General features: G+C 41.1%; 5 protein-coding genes across 5 annotated transcripts; 2 read left to right on the top strand and 3 right to left on the bottom strand.

The window, feature by feature from the left end:
• Positions 1-63: 63 nt before the first annotated feature.
• On the bottom strand, positions 64-2,292 carry EAF01_004473 (uncharacterized protein; the record flags this gene model as incomplete). Its single annotated transcript, XM_038912727.1, has 4 exons — positions 64-427; positions 475-1,088; positions 1,138-1,562; positions 1,611-2,292. The coding sequence occupies 4 exons, from the start codon at positions 2,290-2,292 to the stop codon at positions 64-66; spliced, it is 2,085 nt and encodes a 694-aa protein (XP_038772411.1).
• Positions 2,293-3,152: 860 nt separating this feature from the next.
• Positions 3,153-4,190, top strand: EAF01_004472 (uncharacterized protein; the record flags this gene model as incomplete). The annotated part of the gene is made up of 1 exon (XM_038912726.1): positions 3,153-4,190. The coding sequence occupies one exon, from the start codon at positions 3,153-3,155 to the stop codon at positions 4,188-4,190; it is 1,038 nt and encodes a 345-aa protein (XP_038772410.1).
• Positions 4,191-6,174: 1,984 nt separating this feature from the next.
• On the bottom strand, positions 6,175-7,892 carry EAF01_004471 (uncharacterized protein; the record flags this gene model as incomplete). The annotated part of the gene is made up of 2 exons (XM_038912725.1): positions 6,175-7,677; positions 7,770-7,892. 2 exons carry the CDS (start codon positions 7,890-7,892, stop codon positions 6,175-6,177), a joined length of 1,626 nt encoding a protein of 541 aa, XP_038772409.1.
• Positions 7,893-10,948: 3,056 nt separating this feature from the next.
• Positions 10,949-13,216, top strand: EAF01_004470 (uncharacterized protein; the record flags this gene model as incomplete). The annotated part of the gene is made up of 10 exons (XM_038912724.1): positions 10,949-11,394; positions 11,446-11,846; positions 11,896-11,995; positions 12,044-12,152; positions 12,205-12,402; positions 12,461-12,576; positions 12,627-12,785; positions 12,838-12,932; positions 12,989-13,069; positions 13,125-13,216. 10 exons carry the CDS (start codon positions 10,949-10,951, stop codon positions 13,214-13,216), a joined length of 1,797 nt encoding a protein of 598 aa, XP_038772408.1.
• Positions 13,217-13,890: 674 nt separating this feature from the next.
• On the bottom strand, positions 13,891-16,756 carry EAF01_004469 (uncharacterized protein; the record flags this gene model as incomplete). The annotated part of the gene is made up of 5 exons (XM_038912723.1): positions 13,891-15,032; positions 15,081-15,273; positions 15,360-15,367; positions 15,418-16,306; positions 16,358-16,756. The coding sequence occupies 5 exons, from the start codon at positions 16,754-16,756 to the stop codon at positions 13,891-13,893; spliced, it is 2,631 nt and encodes an 876-aa protein (XP_038772407.1).
• Between the last annotated feature and the right edge of the window lie 4,682 nt (positions 16,757-21,438).

Below are 21,438 nucleotides of genomic sequence, written 5' to 3'. Positions count from 1 at the left end.
CCACCATTTTCATCTCCCTAAACCATAAATTGAATGTCGAAAATCATCAAGATCATAAAATGCTTATAGCATGGTGCCAAAAGTGCCATCGGTTGGGATGGCCTTTCTTGGGCTAGACTTCCCATCATCATCTGTGTTTGGCTTACGATGTCTAAATGTAAATCCGACGAACAAACTCTTGCTCATAGCATCTTCTCTATCGGCCATATTCTCCAAGGCCGTTTGCTTGTCATGGACCTCCTTGTATTTAGCCATATCAGCTTCGTTGCTGAAATCATCAAAGTAGCCTGCATCGGTTTCAGAGTCCAGCTCTGGTACAAATGGAGCACGTTGCGACCGAAGAGTATTCCAGTCAACCTCGGCAAAGTATTGATGTCCATAGACTTCTGAGATTGTGGAGAAACGCTTGACCTTAGATGTGATGCAGCTATTTCTGTTAGCAAATGCTTGTCTAGTGGCAAGTATCATAATTACCTTGTAATGAAGTTCCAAGTGCGATTACTAATAAAGTAATTTGGATCCTCCCAAACTGGTCTTTTCAACACTTCTCTCCAATGCTTCAAATTCTTCCAGGTTTCATCAACGGTAGCACCGGCAAAGGGAGGAAATCCTGTTAAAGCCTCGAAATGCATACACCCCAAGCTCCAATAATCCACTGTGAAGTCATACTCATCTCCTTTCAACACTTCAGGGGCCATATAATCAGGTGATCCAACAATCGACTTGGCGTAATTAACATCTTTGTTTCTCAAGGATCTGTAACCTTCTCGGCGTTCCGCAACAGTACGCTCTTCGATAGGCTTGCCAAATGGAACATATGTCTCTCCAACCTTTTCAAGCTTCACTCGCATGGACTCAATCTTGCCTGGAGCAAGGAAACCTGCAGCAAGTCCAAAATCCGTGAGCTTGACATGTCCCGTCGAATCAATCAAGAAATTCTCGGGTTTCAGATCTCTATGAATATAACCGAGCTGATGCAAAGCATCCACGCAACAAAACATTTCGGCAATGTAGAATCGAGCATGTCTATTGGCAAGGACGCCAGTGTTGTTCAGTAGGGTTCGGAAATCTCCACCTGGGACATATTCCTAAAATAAGTTAGCAATGCGCACCCGTATAAAGTGAGATAAATCCTACCATAGCTAGATATATACTCTTCTCATCCTGGAATGAGTAGAGCAATCTAACCAGCCATTCGCTCTTGGCATTGGTCAAAATATCACGTTCCGTGAGGACATGTCTAATCTCGTCCAGCTTGAACAATAATTTCTTGCTCATAACCTTCAAGGCACAGACTTCCCTAGTATCCTTCTTCTGAGCAAGGAAGACCTGTCCATAACCACCTTGTCCAACTTGTGTCAAAATTTGGAAATCGCCCTGGCGTAGGCGCACTCGACGTTTGCGCAAATTGGCACGCTCCCTACCGGCATATTTGGACCAGACTGGAATATATTCTTCTTCGGGAGTTTCTGGGGGAGCGGGATATTCTGCCTTGAAATGATTGAGTCGATTTTGACGCGATCCGACGTAGCTCAAGAGGTCATAATAGTAATCAAGAAAGTCTGCTTATAATTAGTAGTGCTACTGTAGAACAACAAAGGAATACTCACAAAGCTGGGTCACATTGGCCAGGCGTTTCACATTTGGCTTGTGCAAAATCTCCAATTCCTCTGCAGTCAATCCACGTTGCGTGTTGTATTTTCTGGCCGGTGGTGGTGGAATTTCCCGAGTTTGATAGAGCTCCTGGCGTGAAATCGCTGCTTGGTTTAGAGAAGGGGAATCGCGAGCGACCGCTGCTGGATTGAGCGATGGGGAATCTGTTTGTCTTGCGGCTTGAGGAGTATTGTTCTCTTTACCTTGTCGTCGTACCGGGCTCCCTGAAGGGATCGATGATTTTTGGATGATACTCTCATCAGTGTTCCCGGTAGGATTGCTAAAGAATTCATCGACTGCGTTGGCGTTCACTCCCTTCCCTGGAGTCAATGGGTTGCCAATCGGAACGCGACCAGTCTTTGTTGGACTGCTCAGATTGGCAGGAGTAAGCTTCATAGCAGAATCGAAAGCTGTAGGCAATTCGTTGGCTCCAGGTGGATTGCGATTCTTGCTTGGACTTCCTTGAGGCGTTGAAACGGGATTTATGAAGTTGCTTCTATTGACGGGAGTGCTGGGTCGATCACCAAAACTTTCATTTTGACTAGAGCGAGTGTGCAAAGGTGGTGGGGGAACTGGCAAGATATCATCATGTTTCCCAGCTTGTGCGGAGGGGAAAAGATTGGTTATGAAGCTGGACATTGTTCGACTTCCTAATCGCGGATTGGTTGTTAGGAAGAATAACTCTGCAGAATGACAACGCACTTCAGACTAATGAAGGAACGGAGCAATCACAAAACGTAAAGCTCGCAGAAGGTTGTATTAAAAAGAACAAGTGCGAGTGCAGAGTGGCGGGGCTCGAAACGATTGAATATGAAGCGTTGAATGTGAACGTTCTGGCTCCACGATTGCATCGAATCCCCCAAAGAAAGTGGTCTAAAGTACCTGTTCTTGCATAAGGTAGGTGGGGGCGGTCTTGGGCAATTGATGTTTATTTGTGGGAAAGAGCGCTTGAGATGGGTGTGAGATGGGTGTGTGAGATGGTTGCGCAGAGCAACCACCAGTAAGCATGGATTCAGAGGCAAACGATGACGTAAGCGATGGATCCAAGGTCAAGTGGGTAGTATCAATCACTTTTTCATTGTACTCCCTCCGTATGCATTTTGAAAGTCGATGTTTGGAACATGGAAGATTAATTACTAGGTAGGTAGGGAATTGAGCGAGAGAGATGTGATCCCACTATCGATTTGTTATAGCTCCTCAATCCTCAACAGGTTGTTTCTTCTTTGCTTGATATCTGACATCTTTAACTAACCATGGCCTTGTACATAGATACCGGTCCAGGAAGGTAGATTGGCGTCCACACAGTCAAACATCCAAATACATACTAATTGACGATCTAAAAATTCCTTCCCCTTCTCTTCCCCGCCACTAGATAAGATCGTCTTCTTCCGCAACCTTAAACTGTTACTAGGCAGTCTAATTCTCACAGATCGTATAGCACCACCAGCTTCAGAAAACAACACGAATTCACATTTCCATCGCTATCGATATCACTCGCCATGCTCTACACTCTCAATCCTTTTTCATCTCCCTCCACCACTACCGAAATCACCGACCTTTTCATATATCCTATAAAGTCTTGTCGTGGTATCTCAATCAAATCGTCCCACCTTACTACTCATGGCCTCGACCTTGACAGACGCTGGATGTTTGTTTCCGGCGAGGACCATAAATTCATTACCATCCGCGACATCTCCTCTATGACCTTGATTGATACCGCCTTTGCTACGGCCAAATCTTCCCTAGAATCTGGCAGTGAAGATGCCGAATATCTGGTCATCAGTATTAGGAATACAGACAAGCAGGTCATGGTCCCCGCACGACCCACAGAACCATGGTTAAAAGACAATACCACCTTGACGCAAGTGGACATTTGGGATTACAAGATAGATGGATATGTATACAAGGATGAGATAAACAGCATATTTAACAATTTCTTTGAGAAAGATGTTAAGCTGGTATACAAGGGACCAACGCCCAGAATTCTGCGGGGTAACGGAGCACCGGAAATTTTGGGACGAGAGGAGAGCACCAACTTCCCTGATGTGATGCCAGTTTTGATCGCAAATGAAGCTTCCCTTCAAGAGTTAAACCAAAGATTGGCCAAGAAAGGAGCGGATGAGATCACAATTGAGAGATTCCGTCCGAATATCATTGTGAGGGGTAAAGATGAGAAGAATACCGATGATACCACACCCGCTGCATGGACAGAAGATAATTGGAAGCGAGTGAGAATAATCAACAAGCCAGAACCAGGACTTTTATCCACCGCAATGGGTTCAAATGGGTTGGATATTGATGTCCAGGCTCGTTGTGCAAGATGCCAGGTTCCAAATGTGAATCCAGAAACTGCGGAAAAGAATAAACACGAGCCATGGGATACACTGGTGAGCTATAGACGTGTAGATGAAGGTATCAAATGGAAGCCATGCTTTGGTATGCTGGGTGTACCTAGGACGGATGGGCCCATTACTGTGGGAATGAAATTTGCGGTTCTGGGAACTACAGAGGATCACAAGTATATGAAGGGATTCTAGTGCTTTTCTTTTTGTAGTTTGGGGAAATCAAAGGTACCACGTTCGGTATCGTCATCATGTTTAGAATTTGATCATGCCATAGTCAATACTCGCAATTGTCCATCAAATAGCCAAGCTATTGTCCCTTTCACAATGTAACACGAGTTCCGAGAATTTCGAATGCCCGTAGAGAATGACCGGCTTTGCTTTGCAATACTTTGAAACTGTGGATATACCGCTGTCCACATTTAGCTTTCCCGGGAAATGTTTTCCAGTCTTCATCCCCGCATCTCCTACCACAATGCTCCCCAGAAATCAAGCATTCGATCGATCCCATTTATACACTCAATTTCTTAACTAGCTTCTAAAACATGAATTTATAGTCTTACAACCTTTTTATCAAAAATAATCAAAAATAAAATTCTAATTTTATTAATATAACTTTAAAACGAAAAAACTTTTTATTAATCAAAAAATATCAATTGATTTGATCATTCTTTAGAATTTAAAGCGATTAAGAATTATATTCATAAATTAATAAATTATTTAAAATAATTTAATATATAAAGAGTTTTTATTACAACTAGTTTTCAAATAAACCTTTCGGTTTTTAGATTTTTATTTTCAAATTTCATTTCAATCAAAATAATCTAAGATTAAATGAAAATTAAATAAATAATAATATCAATCATTCTTTATTATATAATATTTTTCTTATTCAAATTGAAACTTACTTAACAAAGTTATCATAAATTGAAATATCGAAATATGACATTTAAGTATTTATAATAAGGTATAGAAAAGTTATGTTTTGAAAGCTAGTTAAGAAATTAAGTGTACTCTGTACTCTCTATAAAAACAACTCGATATCTTTCTCCTCATACTCTTTATCCTCAGTCAACTCTCTTCACCATCGACAAATTCCAAGTATTTTCCCTTCCTTAACACCCCTCACTTCTTCCCCGATTTTCGCCATTCGAGCACAGCCTGAGTGTCTTTCGGACCTAATGAATAGGCAATACAACACATTTAATCCCCCATAACTTGGAGCTTAGCAATGACCCGAGTTAAAATGCTCACAAATAGTAACGCCTATAACATACACACCTTCATTTTCTAACCCCAGCTCCCCAAAACCCTGCATTCAACTATCAACTAATCACAACACCTCCCGTAACATCCCTCTTAAATCCCAAGATTTACAATCCCGAAAAACATTTGAAATCCTCTAGTATCAGCAGCGTAACCGTATTTGCCCAGCTGCCAAAAGGTCTAACAAGCCATTCCTTCTCCTCCCTCTCCCTCCTTTTCTCGGAGCACCACCCCCAAAAGTCCCAAATAAAGAGTCATAGAATTAGAGTACTTACCAATATCCATTTTCTTCCATTATTCCGCCCTTCTTCCCACTTCTCATAACGAATCTTCCACATCACATCACACTACTCATCCAACAGATCCTGCGCGGTCCCTCTTCAACTGGTATCGTAACCGGGATGACGATTCAGTATAGCCCAAGTAGGAGATCATAGGGTGAAGAGGGGATATTGAGATTTTGGCTTGATGAGGTAGGTGGTTTTGATGTCAAGGAAATAGGAATCTATAGAGTGAGGAGTGAAAGGGGGGGAAGGGTGTGACTTAGATAGGGGTAGTGGATAAGGGCGGTTGGTAAATATATTTGATTGTTGAGGATTCACCGTGAGGATATCAGAGATGGTCAAAAATGGGATGGGTTAACTTACTCGTGGATACTAATCACTAAATACACGTTTTCTTTCCAAGGCTTTTCTTCCCAAGCACTATAATTGAGGAGGACATCGATCCACACTCCATAGTGTCATTTTTGGAGTTTAATGATCCGATCACTTGGATGCTCCATTCAATTTGGGATCATGAGCTGGTGGTATCAAGCAATACTTTCCTTTCATTATTTCAATTTTATTAAAAAAAAAAGATGGCGTAGTTGCTGGAGCAAATACTGGGAATATTTTTCTTTTCATTGTATCGTTTAGAGATCGCTCTCGAATTGTCTGACCATCAATCCCTTCTCGGCAAGAGAATCTTTGACTTGCTTGACCGTATATTCTCCTCTATGGAACATACCAGCCCCAAGAGCAGCATCTGTGGAAGTCTTCGAGAAAACTTCTTCAAAATGGCCAGGGTTTCCAGCTCCACTGGAAGCAATGACTGGTATGCTCACCGCACTCTTTACTTGGTCAATAAGTTCTAAATCAAAACCACTATTTGTTCCATCTTTGTCTATGCAGTTCAAGAGAATCTCGCCTGTTCCCATTGCCTCGACAGCAGTGACAAGCTCAACGACATCCATATCTCGTGTCTCTCGGCCTCCTTTAATCGTGCATGCATACCAGCAATACTCTTCACCATTTGTTCCTGGGTATCTTGTTCGGATAGTGTTATGTTTCGTTTCTTCAGGTTTCGTTACGTAAACTCTTTTTGGATCCACACTCACAACCACTGCTTGGTTGCCATAAGCACCAGATATTTGCTCTATGGCTGTGATTCCAGACAATTTCTTTCCGCTTGAATAATACTCCTCTGCTGCCGTCACAGCGTCAGATCCAATGGATACTTTGTCTGCTCCACTCTGGAAATACATTGTTGCGATTTGTAATGCTGAGATCTTTGTACCATCAGTATCAATGGTGTCTCGAATACCTCCTCCAATTGTTAATGGAACAAAAACACTTTTTGATGTCTGTCGTAATATTTCAAGCATCGGTACATCTGCTACCGGGCAATCTCTGAAACTTGTGATGTTGAGAAATGTAACTTCGTCGGCTCCTTGCTCGTAGTATTTTTTGGCCATCTCAACTGGCTTTCCTAGATTTCTTACATTTCCCCCATCTGTTTTTTCCCGCACATCGTATTGATCACCCTTTGTCACCACTAAATCTCCTTGATCATTTGTTCGCACATCCAAACATGCAATAACTCTTCTAGTCAAGCCTTCTTCGGCAGCGACCAAGCCTTCAACTGCGCTACTGCTATTGTCTCCGTCTAAGAAAGCTTTGATTACCCTCAGTCCAGCTACTCCACTCTTTTCTGGATGAAATTGTGTCGCCAATATGTTTCCCTTCGCGATCGCTCCAACAAACTCTTCGTCCCCATAGCGTGCGGTTGCGACAGTCCAACCTTGGCTCTCCAATTCCCCTTGCTTATATGGAACCTTGTACGAATGAACGTAATAATACTTCGAGCTTGGTCTCAATCCGAAAACTTCTTTACCCGATGTATTCGCGCTGTTCCATCCAATATGTGGTACTGATTTCGAGCTATCATCGAATCGATCGAGAGTTGCCTTGACATACCCAAGCCCAGGAACTGCTGGATTCTCCGCAGACCCCTCAAATAATGCCTGTAATCCAACACAGATACCCATGAAAGGTTTCCCTGAATCAATGTGTTTTTGTATCGCTGGAAGGTATCCGGCTTTGGAGAATTGTGTCATGCAGTGACCGAAATGGCCAACTCCGGGAAGAATGAGTTTCTGTGTTATAACTTATTAGAAAGAGTAAATGATATGAATGTAAGAATACATTTGAATTCGCAAGCATAGACTTAAAAACTGAAATAACCTACATCTGCCTTTGGCACATCTTCTGGAGACCTTATCCATTCAATAGTGTAGCCCACCTTCTCGATGGCATTGACCAAGCTACGCACATTCCCAGCAACGTAGTCAAGCAGATATACTTTTGACATGATGACATATGAGTTTACGAAGTGATTTATCACGGGAGGACTCAATATTTACTACAATGAAAGCGGCAGGTGAGTCATGTAGAAGTAGTATAAAATTGGGTGTTGAAACTGCCCCGCCAACGAAATATTCTGCCGTCGGCTTCACCGCCTTTTAAGATGCGGCCGCATTGGATCTGGAAGTACCCCCCATTATTCGATTTGTTGGTAAACCTACGTTAACCTCATTCATCACTTCTAACTTTCGTATTGAAATTTCTTCATATTGCCATACGCAATCATGCGGCATCTCAATCAAATACAATCGCCATAAGTCTAAATAACCTGTACAGCTTCTTCACTCAGCTTTCGACTTCACCCATGGCCACTAATCATTGGTCACTTCTAGAATCATGGACAACGCGTTAAATCATAATACATCTCTATACCTACATATGCTAACAGTTACAAGCCTTAAGTCTCTACAGACTCTTGAAAGACAGCGCAAGCATGTCTGTTTTGGTCTTTACACAAACTGTCACGACATCAGAGATCAGCTGTTCGAATGACCCATTATGCTTTCCATCAGCCGATCTTTGATCATATCTGTTCTTGGGAAGGCTTGACAGAAAAGCGTGGTGGTACTAGAGCAAACATATTGCTCCGTTTTCTATAAAGGATCGCTTTCTGCAGTCTAGCTCTTCCATGCTGGTAATATGTTCTCTGGCTTTCCGCGTTCGGGATAACTTCTCACTATAAGACGGTCTAGCAGAAGCGAGCCCCTTTAAAATTCCTTATCAGGGAGAAGTAGATTGTTCGTTCATATACCAGCAGGTACATAAGACCTCATTTTCTTTGATATGGCTTCTTATTCAGAACTTGGTGGCCATTCTTCTCCAATCATGATCTTCTCGATTTCCTCGCGAAAGAGCACATGCCCAAATACCTAGCATCGACTCATCAACAGCATTCTCTACTGCTCAAGAGTTCTGATAGCAGAGGCTGCCAGACTGGATGCAACTTTACAATATTTGAAGGGAGTGCAATCTCAAAGGAGAACACAATTTCTCGAGGTATTTGCTTGTTTAAGCTGTGTTAGACCAAATATTTCTGGTTGGCACACTCTAAGCCTGTTTAATAAAGACCCTATGGTCATTTTCAGGTACCAACCTTATGTGATTTTCCCCAAAAATAATGATGTCCATTTCCAGACGAGGCACTTGGTAAGTCGGGTACCCTATTTTCTGGCCACCCCTGTTTTGGGCCAGGGAAGAGTATGGCTTACATAGCCGCTATTCCAAGCCTCGTGACAAGCTGACGGTGAAGGATCATGGCTAGCTTTACGTAGATAAAAAGCCAAAGGTAAGTCATGCTTGTTCAATTACGCAATCCAATTATTAACATGTATCAGAAATTCCTTATTACAAAAGCACCAAAGTCCATGTACGTGTTTGGACGGACGAATAAATGAATGCGGAAGGAATTATAAATTGGGTTCGCGGGACGAAACACTCCTGTCGTATGTTAAAGACAGAGAGTTTTGGAATAGGTGGTAATAAGTCCGGGGTATGCAACTATGAGACTCTCGGATTTCTGTTTAAAATGACCAAGGGACGCATAAATTACATTTTCCTGTTGATGAACTTGCAAATTCGTGAGTTGTGATCATGGCTCTAGATCTTGCTTTGATATGTCCAAGTATTTGCCAAATTAGCTCAGTGGGATAGGGTTTATGGTCAGCTGGACTTCGATCAGATAATGGAAGATGTGAGGAATTGTGCGGCTTACTTCTCAGACTATAGTGGAGGTGATTCGATTTATAAAAGAATGTATATGGAGTGGAGGGAAATATGTTACGGGAAGATATCGAAACAGTATGCGAGAATCAAGAAGCTCTGAAATTCTAAGCTGCTTTCACATGCCAAGAGACTGAGAGTAGCTCTGTGTCAAGAGTCCCCATGAATTTCAACGGCTATATGCCATCGCAAATCCTACCTCTTTTCACATTGCGCCTCCTCATCTGGAGGACCATCACCAATTCTTTTCAGAACCATAACATCTTCCAAATTCCCTACTTTCATCAGATTTCGAAACGGTGGATTCATCGCATAAGTAACAAATGTGGTTTCTCAACAAGCTAATTAATTCATCGAATTCGTACTCAACAACAGCACATAAAGTCCCCTTAGCATACCCCCTTTCTCGCAAATCGGTAATCAATTAAAACTTCAGGCCAACGAATAAGATACCTTTTAACTACATTGATTTTGGATTTCTTCACTGGGAAAGAATAAAAACTCGTCCTGCCAATCAAAAAACCATCATGAACTCTCAATTCTCGCACACCGTCGTCTTTTGGTAAATACTCACTATCGTTAAGGATAACGCGAATAATTTCCCCCCCGCAGCTGTTGATATCTTCTGTGTCATTAGGCTTGTTCTTCGATTGATAAATCCGAATCTACGACAACGTCAAAAGGATTCTTCATTGGATTACTCCTTACAAGCACGAATGGACGGGCATCAGAGGAAAGTGCGCTGCGAAGGATAAGCCGTAGCGTGGTTCATTGTGTGATTGTCGTGCCCAATGGGGAGGCGGTGTTGTAGATTGTTGGGACATCATTCGACAAATTTGAGATTTGCTTGGTATCTGTACGATGTTGATCTTCCATCTTTATGGCGGAGCGGGCATAGAAGTATCAAAAACTTCATATATGCAAATCACTCTGCTTATGAGAGATTGTTGATGTGAGTCACGTTTTCGTCAGCAATCAATGGCCAAAGGCATCTATGCATCTATCTATCTCACCCCGCACTTGCTTCCTTCCTTTCGCAATTACCGAAAGACATTTGACTAGGTATCGATATATTATCTTATTTTGTTTGTGTTTTCAATCGTCGCTACTTAATTATCGAACCGATTCATCGAGCTCAGTGGATCAAGGTAGTCCTCAAATCAAATTGTCTGATACGAAAGAACCGAGTGGTAACGATACAGTCGTGGCATTGAACCGTCTATAGGAAGACATCCCCACTACAATTCCGGTGAAGTTCATTCAACAGCCTCTCTTGTTATAATCATGGATTCCTCAGTAATTCATCCCTCAATAGTCAATATTGGCACAAATTCATACCTCCTCGGACATGGCGTGTCCACAAATATCAATGGTGAAACTACTGAACGCCAGGTGCCTCTAACCATTATTTCAACCGATGTGGATAATGATCAAATCACTCAATCATGGTTGGATTCCAAATATGAAGAATTCTCTAAGAAAGACGATGTATGGTGTGATATTTTTGCTCGTAATGTTTTGGCGCAAGAGTCTCCTGGAGTGCTGCGTCTCATAGCCAATTCTGGTCAATCCCAGATCCTCACATTGAGATCTTTCGAATATGAAGGAGTTCTTCCTGAAGGTCCTTATATTCTAAGTGGTTCAAAAATCTATAGAATTTATAAATTGTACCCAGACCCTCTCGGTGCATTTGTTTGTGGCGTTGTACCAACTGCTCCAGGTAGCAATCGGTATGATATTATATCTAATATTTGACTGTTAATACTAATGGTGTTTACCAGCTACCAAAGAACACCTATGAGTTATGTTCCAGTTCCATCTCGACTTTACTCTTCCCCATCTCATCTTCGACCCCTCTTAGGGAAACGCATAGCAGTGAAAGATATCATTGACCTCGAAGGTGTCCAAACTACTGTCTGTAGCAAAGCATACGAAGCGCTGCGAGATGTATCAAACACCACAGCTCCATCGATACAAAAACTCATCGATGAGGGTGCTGTGATCATCGGAAAGGTCAAGACAACTCCATTTTCATCGGGAATGGGCCCAAGAGATTGGGTAGATTATCAAGCACCATTTAATCCTCGAGGTTGTGGTTATCTAGATACTTCATGTAGCAGTGCCGGAAGTGGAGCTGCACTTGCTGGATATGAGTGGTTGGATTTTACTATTGGCTCGGATTGTGGGTATGAGAGTTTGTGAAAAAAGTCGCTTACTGACTAGTATAATAGCACTCGGAAGTATGGTCAGTCCAGCGGCGGATAATGGACTCTTTGGCATTAGGCCTACTCACGGTCGTATCTCTTGCGAGGGTCTTGTTCCGGTGTCATCGTAAGTCATTTACTTCGAGTACGATGGTGAAGTTGACTAATGATATAGACACCTCGATACACCTGGCATATTTAGTCGGGACATATTAGAGTTCAGTGCTGCCACGAAGTTATGGCTCAGAGCATCTGATGATTTAGATCCAATCACTTCTTCTGTGGTAAATTATACCCTATTTGATTCAATATTGTGGCTGACATATTCACCCACAGATGCCTACGAAGTTAACAATTCTTTCGGAAAGATACGCGGACTTAGCTCCAGAGATGAAAAAGGTAATGGAGGATTTCATACAAGATTTCGAGAAGGCAACCCAGCTTCAGAGCACAACAACCACCATGGATGAGCTTTGGAAGTCAGATGCACCAGAAGACTCGTCTAAAAAGACCTTTGCGGAGACATTTCAAACAGTAAGTATAAGTAGTGCTAAAGACTATCCTGTATTTCCTCTCTAATAAAAATGTCCAGACATTGGCACATATTCAACTTTACGGGCACTACAACAATACCATCTCATTCCGAGAAGCCTATAAGAACAGATTTGGCACAGAGCCGTATGCAGAGCCATTGCTCCGTTATAAATGGTACTTTGTTCTTTCTGAAACATCAATAACCAATGCTAACAACACAACAGGGATCTCGGTGCAAAACTAACACAAGATCAACTCACCACAGCATTAAAAGAAAAAGAACTGTTTTCCAATTTTATGAAAGAGCATCTTTTCAATGATGGTGGAGTCATGCTATTACCTTGTGCCCTACCAGATATCCCTTACCGTGATGGGTATTTCGGGTCAGTTCTAAAGTTCCTCAGTCGATGAAACTCTCGTACTAATTTGAAGTAGGTCTGTTGAGGAATCCGGCGCGCCGTGGCAAGGATTCAACGTTCCTATTATTGTATTCTCATCACTTGGTGGAGGACCAGCAGTATCAATCCCCGGTATTTTCCATGTTCAAAATTCAGACGTTTCAGATATGCTAATGGAAATAATATAGTGGGACAACGACTATACGATTCGAAAGTTACGGGAACAAAAGAATATCAACCGGTTGGTTTGATGCTCTTGGGTGCTCCAGGTGAGATAATCAATTTTGCACATTATTGAAACAAGTATCTAACACCGTCCTTTAGGAACGGATGAGTATCTTATCGACCTGTTGAAACATGTGTTGGTGGCTTCTAATCGACCGCTCAGTGTCAAAACGGGTAAAGTCGCATTCTGAGATTGGCTAGACGGGATAATCGTCAACTGGGTGATTTTGATTCTTCGCTTAAAATGTTCATCCAGAACTCCTAGGTAATCTTACTTTGCTTTTGATGAGAAAATTGGTAGTCCTGTTATGCAAACCCTTTATCTCATATATACTCATTGTGAAGCCTGAGAAAGAATAATCATGCACCTTCTTCATATGCCTTTCTTTCTTTCTCTCTTTCTGACATTCATTCATTCTTCCTTTCTGCACTGGTAAACTTATCATGTAGGATCTTACCTGTATTCATTCATCCAGTAGAGTATAATTAATACCTTATCTCTACCATACCACCCACTCCATCTATCTCGCAACCGATGATTAAACAATTCATCCAGGCATACGAGATTTTTCCGTTTCAAGAGCATCAATTCGTTCCCTCCCATATACGATCATAATCCATCTATATTGTAATCTTACAATCGCAACGAAAAGCCTTCATTCATCTACGTATCACTTTGATGATGAATGAATGAATGAATCAACAATTTAATATTTTCAACACCCAAAACAGAGCACATTACTAACCTCCCTCCCTCGCTACAAACACCTAAACACCAATTCCAAAACCCTCCTAACCCAATGCTATATCCTAGTTCCTTTACACTAGCTAAACTAATCCCCAAAGCCTCAACCTCCCAGGATATTTACCACGAAAACGTCATCAGCGCCGGATTCAACGCAATGGGTAAAAGCAAATGACTCCCCGTCACCGTCGCCATGGGTAAAATGGCCACGAAATCCTGAATGCGCCAATCATACGGGATGAAAGGTGCCGTGGCCAGAACAACAATACAGGAGATACCCAGGAGGGAAAAAATCATCGAGTATTTGAAGTTTTTCAGTACCTTTGGGATTTCGATGAAGAAGTTACTGAATTCTGCTTCTTTGGATGTGGAACCCCAGGTCATGTCGATTTCGAACATGTGCGAGAGGAGGGCTTGTGAGACGTGGAGGGAGAGACCACCAAGGAAGATGGCCAACATCAACGTCCATTTGAAATTTTCGTAAAGGGAGAAACCGAGACTGCGTTCGCCGGCTCGGTAGCGCATTCCTGCCAATGCGACGTTTCCAAGACCGTTGAATACGATGACGATGGAGAACCAGACTTTCCAGGAATCGATATAGTATTTGTCGAGGTATCCGTTGAACCATCCAATAGCGAAGTAGTTGGCTGTGGTTAAGATCCAGGCAGCTCCAATGGCATAATAGGTACCGATGTATGAGATAATTGTGATCTTTGAGGTGAATCGAATATTGGAGAACAAGAAGCTTCGGAAGAGAGGAGTAAATGGTCCTTTGGAAAACCACATACGTAATGGGTGAAAGAGAAGTTCGTTGCAACCATATGCATACTTTTCCCATCTAGCAAGTTCATCGTAAACGGTCAATGACACACCCTCCTTAAATCCTTCACCAGCCCATGCAGCCAAGCGAATAATATAACCATTCACTTGAAGGCGAAGAGACATATCGAAATCTTCAGACACGTGAGATTCCGACCAGAACTTTTCATATCCATCCTCATCTTCATATGAAACCTGCTGAATGGCTGCCCAGCGCAAAATGGCATTGTGACCAACGAAAGGAGCAACGTCTCCGTTCGAAACAGTATATCGGATGGCAGTATAAATCAGGTTCGTGAAGAAAGTGATTCCGTTTTCGAAATATGTATTGACGACCTGCATAACACCAGACGAGAATTGCATAATGCCAACCTCAGGAGATAACTCCATTTCAGTGCAAGCATCTAATAAACAATCCGAGGGGACACGCGTATCAGAATCGACTAAAACATGTTAGATGAGTCTTTTTGAGATGGTTGATGAAAACTTACTCAACAAGATATAGTCACCAATGCGAATGTTTCCATCGGCCCATGCGCGCCCATTGTCTTCTAAAGCTTCTGTCAAGCATCTTCCATATGCTTGTGCTTCATCTGCTTGAGTCCAATCCTCAGGTCTTTGAATCAGAGCTAACTTTTCCTCGACCATACAAGAGATATGAAGTCCGAAGTTCATGTTGGAAGCCTAAGAAATACTGTTAGCATAAGTCAAATCGTGTGAGTAAATTCACTGCAGCAAATAATGACATCAAAGGCGTGATTATGGCTTACTTTTTTGACTATTTAAGTGTTAGCAAGGAGCTTTCATTATTTTCAAACAGAGACTTACATTTTCCTCTTCTGATGAAATTGTCTCCATGTCTTGGTCGAGCAACCCATCCAATACTGTGATCAGCATAAAAGTCAATTCTTGCTTGTCTTTCCTTCGCACCGAGAATTTGAAGACCATCGTCGTTGATGAACATGTTGGCTGAACCACCTTGTAATTCATACGTAGAAATGGCTGCCTTGATGGATTTTACAGTGGGTGCAATAACAGATTCTAGCCCCTCTTTATAGACGGGGCACTGGATTGTGATGTGTGGAAGATTCCCTTTGAGAATACGTGGTGGTGCTTCAGCGGAGTAAAACTTTGAGTTAGCTTTCATTTGTCTTACAGGTCCGAAGAGTTGAGCCAGACATCCAACGATGGCTTGAGCGAAGAAAAGAGTGAAAAACACCTGAACAGGGGTTAAGATTAGAAGTGCAAAACGAGTGTACTGTTTATCAACACTGCTTTCGATGGATACTTGACGGATGCCAAGACCCAATGTTGTGATGATCAAAATGAGGGTGAGAGTGACCAAAATCGTGTTTTGCAAGTGTAGTGCACGCGTTTGTGGTAGAGGCCGGCCAGTTTCTTCATCCATTTCCACTTTGCTAACATCTGGAGCTTTCTTTTCTTCCTTGACATCTTCCTCAAGCTTCCAAACCAATTCCATCAATTCTCCTTGGATTTGCTTTGCTCGTTCGATTAGATTTAGTGCATCATCATCCCACACAACTAGCAAAGCCTCAGATGCAACGAATGCAGCAAATTGATGTTTCCTCGCGCGAGGTAAATCTTCCATTGCTGGTACAATCTGTATCCTGAGACCATTCAAAAGCGGGACATCGATAGCCTCTGGCGAGCATTCTAGAAAAGTCTTGATAACTCGAGAATTTACTGTCATTGCGCACTGTGGAGATTAGTGATTTGCGAGTTGGAATGAATTTTCAAAGTTTCTTACTTGAACATTAAGACTTGCACATGCCGCAGCAAAAGCAGAATTTCCTAGTTGTGGCGGGCAAGCCAGATATGTACCTCTTGTCTTCCTAAGTACAACACCCTCATATTCACCACTACCATCACTGACCCAAAGATTTGCGCATTGTTGTTGATGAATATAGTTGACCATAACCTCGTATTTTATACCCCCAATCAAGCTTGAGCCACCGTTTGATCGATTCGAGGTGGAAGTTCTTCTTGACGATTGTGAAGCAGGGTGGTCATTCATAGGTTGAAGCAGCGATGTATTATTGCCTGTTTGTGGGATCCTAGTAGGAGCTTGCTTCTCATTAATGGTAGAAGACCCCGCTCCAGTCGCCGGCTCAGGCTTCTTTGGTTTGAAATAGTTTCCTAAACCCATCTTTATGATGTCTCTAGCAGTCAAATGAAGTTGTTAAGAATCCTTGTCGGTGATTTTCGCAATTCAGTCGAGAAGAAAGCTTCTACGCTGGATTGTTAATTTCGACCTTGAAGTTACAAAAACGTGGAAAGGTGTTACTTTGTGATACGAGTGACTATTTATCTTATCAGAAGAGACGCTCCCACAAGGATCCTGCATCTGACTAGGAATACATCAGAATGTGAATACATACAGAGAGTGTGTCAAGGATTTTCGGGAAACCTGAAAACTGCCTTGTAAACTTTTCAATGCCCTTGTACAGTTACACGGGTATAACGAAGGTCAGATAATAAAAGAATGAAGGATGAAGGACTGAGACACCTGTTCACAGTAGATTCTTGGAGTGATAGAAATTGAAAGGTTAGAAAGAAAAATCTTAAATGCCGACAGGTATTTAATACAGTCATGAAGTTTTTGCAAGGAAAGATCTGGGCTTGATCGAACTTATCTGGTATAATTCTTGGTATAGATCTAGTCACTGACAGCGTCTTATCTATTCTTTGAGCACCAGCTCTAAATGATACTAAATTATGAAGATCAATATAAGTCTGTGAGAACGGCTGTCAAGAAAATCTGTAGGCGACGATTTAGCTCATGTTTCCAGAAAGAGATTAGGAGCGTCTCTTAGCACAAACTGACAGGAGTATTAGGTACAAAGATCTACCTAGTAGCTCACGATAGAGTTCAGTTCCTCGGGTCTTTTCACACACTGGTATGGTCAATATAGAACCTTTTTCTCCGACCAAGAAAGACAATACTACTGCCCAGGTGGTCAACATCTGTAATATTTAGCTGTAAGGATTCTGCGTCATGTGATGCTGTGCGACTAAACGCATTTGTTAATTGGCAGTCTTTGGGTATTCCTTCTACCGGGGAATCATATGAATTTGCTTGTGACGTTAACAGGTAGTCCTTCCATAGACGATGCCAGTTGAGTTCATTTGGAATCCCGTACACCAGCACAATACTTAGTAACTTGAACGTCTGTCATTGCATAAGAGCTCGTCACGTTACTGTAGATCCAAGGACTACATCGTATATCTTCGGAAGTGACTACTAGGTAGTAATGTGCTTGAAATTTGACAGCGTGAAGTAGTGATGGTTAAATCATTTGCGGATCAGAGTGATGACAATCAAGATATTGAAAAGACCAGGAGCTCGTAACCTTAGTGTGTGGTGGTTTGATGGGGGAAAGTGGAATTAGGAATCAAGATGAGGCTTATTGAAAGGTGAACTAAGAGATCTAGCGTCTTCTTGGCATTCAAACCGTTGACCAACTACCTAGACAGTAGGCATAACATATACCATTGTATGATTCTATTGGTAAAAGCCAGTTTTATATAGTAGGGCTTCAGTGACTTAAAGAAAGTAATGCAGGTGCAACTTTCTTCAGCCCAAAGTTAAAATTTCAATGATACAAAATCAATCGATTGAGGAGTGGCTTCAATAGCTCGGAAGAAAATATCAAACATTCTTACTAGGAATTCCCACCTTTACTTTATGTTGGCCGATATATCTTACCTAGGTATTCATCGATTTATCTAGATACCTAGCAGTACCCAACAATATTCTGAGGTTAGACACTTGCACCACCTTGAAGTTAATGACTGTTCCATCCTAGATCATGGTGACATTCCCCCAGAGAAAGATGGTAAACTAGATGATCTCCAAATGGCGGAGAGAATCGGATCTCTTCAATATCAAAAAGACACCACACAGCAGGTATCCCGTAAGACCTATTCCAGCACCATGAGTGAAAGAGTAGATAGATATCTGCTTACAAATAGGAACAACCTCTTCCCATGAGGTCTACATTTGGTATCTCCATCAAAACGTGGAAGAAGGAAGTTGACAGATCTTCCTTACTTTTACTCCATTCGCTATCATCTACACGTTTTTGTTTGTCTCTTTATCCATTCTCTAGGTATCAAACGGCATCTTGCATGAGGAATGTAATACTCATGGCTCATTACCGATTGCAAACACATGGATTACCGAAAAATCCCATGATACTAAGCGTTTGTGGCACGCAAATATCTCACAATTGCCCCTCCAAATCTCCATATCCATCTCTCGAGCGGGATTTGAAAATTATAAGAAACACCTACCAGTAGAAAGCGAAGAAAGAAGAATGTACGAGTAATAATGGAGTCTCCATCCTCTATCTGGGTAATAGGTAAGTTCATTGTCGATCGAGATATATAATGCCGAATGCAATTCATCAATTCTAACATATATTTATATCATCCTATATGACCATATCTATTTAAAGATAGATTCTGGATTCTATGCAAATACTGAGCTCTGGGATGTCAATAACTAATGAAAGTTCAATCGCTTAATGTCCTATCCATCAGAATGCAAGAAGCGATACAAAGTTCAAGCTCTAGATTTGAGTAGTAGATCTTTTCAAAGATACGTACCTAGTAGTACTTCTGACACCTAGAACGGACTACCTGACGTCCCAAACCAAGTAGAGAATTACACGTAGCGATCAACTCTTCACTTCTTCAGAAAATTCCATAAATACCTACCACAGCATCCCACAAACCAAAAGACTCTACCAACATCTCTCTTCCACTTCCTTTTTCCATTCTGTTGGAGGTAAGTTCTAGAATATAATAATAATATTAATATTCTAGTAATAGTGGAAGACTTAGTCACTTTAGCTTGAGGGACGAATCGAATATAATATAAGAGTTGAATTGAAGACAAATTATAAGAAAGAGTTTAATTGAGCTGAATTTGCTTGCTTTTTTCCTAGGTTTTCTTTAAAGAATATCCTAGGTTTATATAGTTTATAATGAAATTCTAGTAGTTTCTATACTTATAAATAAGATCGATTTAAATCGAATGTTATAGAATCGTTTTATATCATAAAAGAAAAATACAACCAATCAATTTAGTTAATTTATTAACAATCTTCCATATGATTTCATCTCATTCTATTTCATTATAAATCAATTTGATAAGAGATATAGCTATATTATAATATAATAATATAATTTTATAATATAAAATCATATTATGCTTATATTATTAATATATATATAGCTTGATTAGTAAGATATTAATAAGTGATTTAGTATACTTATTATAGAATCTCACACATTCGAATCCATAAAGCAACATCTTTCCTCGAAACTCCAATTCCTCTCTCTTTTGAAGTGAAGTTTTCAATTCAAATTTTCCCCATAACTACCTAACTCCCTACCCATGTATTCACTTCTGAGGTCTTTCCCTCTCTAAGATCTGTTGTCATATATAATAGATATGCTAGATCTATGGCAATAATCCTCTAAGAATACTCACTCTCCTCGAGATAATCATCCATCTGGTATCTATCAATCTAATATTCCCAAGTCCAAAAGTCCCATTCGCAACCCCTAGTACAAACACTACTCAAATATCTATTTATTCATACATCCTCTCAGATCTCCTTATTAATCCTTGCCATCAGCTTTTTTATCTATTCATTCATTCCTCCATCCACCTCCAAATCTCAGAATCTCAAAAGAATTCACAAACCCGTCCAAACTGAAAAGTTCTCGACTCAAATTCGATACCATTAAGATTCATATATAGATATAAAAATGGTAGAGGTTTGAGGCTTTGAGTCCTCAAAGTCTAGCTGTGCTTAGCTATACGATGGTGTATTTTATCTCATCACTGAGTACGTAGATATACAGGAGGTCGATCGATAATCACATGTCATGTCCGGTAACCACATAACGATTCTGGATATCTGAGAATCTTCTCCATCTCTTCTATCGACGTGGATAGGTTTGTGATTTTAGGGAGTGTTATTGATATCTATATACTCACCTAGGTCCCTATAATTCTACCATATTCATATTCATATTCATAACTCACATCCATACACACTACATACACCAAATATCCAAAGTCCAGCAGATATGGCATGGACCTATCTCTCAAAGATCTCGTCTACACCATATGTACTTTACTACCTTCTCACTATTTCATTTCCTTAGCCAAACTTCCCAGAGAACAAGCACAAGAATAAACTAGTACTGCAAATATTGAGCCCTCTTTCCATGAGTGGAAATTTGTATTTTTTTCGTACTACCTACTGGGTACTTTATGCTACCACTTCTTGTTTGATTAACCTTACCACTGAAGTAGGTTCAGGTTTCTCAGTAGGCAAAATCCGGGTTTCTGTCGCACACCTGGGGTCAATAGCTAGTAGTATCGTACAAATGTAATCTAACGTAGGTATCTCGAGAAATTTTGTCGTTATATGGATTTTAATCCAGGGGAAATAATACTCGATTCCCCTTATTTATTAAACGACAGGTCTTTTGTTTTGAATATCCACATGTAAATTTCAAAGCCTTACTTACTCCAGCATTTCATTTCATCCTTGTAGATTTCAGAGAACTTCCCTCCCCTCCCCTCCCCTCCCTAATCTCCAATCCGCATTCAAACCCAAACACAATGAACTCAGCCCCAACTTCAGCCCTGCATATAGTACCATATCCCGTACTACATCTCGCCTCTCACAAATTACAAGGCCCTTAAGGTCCCTTCATTCCATATCACTACTATGCCATCTTAATCCCAATATTCCAATATTCCAATATTCCAATCCCCTCTATCTCCACATCTCACTCCACACACAA

This window comes from Botrytis porri (assembly GCF_014898465.1).
Source record: "Botrytis porri strain MUCL 3234 chromosome Unknown BPOR_005, whole genome shotgun sequence".
In the NCBI taxonomy this organism is placed as follows: domain Eukaryota; kingdom Fungi; phylum Ascomycota; class Leotiomycetes; order Helotiales; family Sclerotiniaceae; genus Botrytis; species Botrytis porri.
Note: the sequence above shows the minus strand (reverse complement) of the source record. Positions and strands in the feature narration are given on the sequence as shown.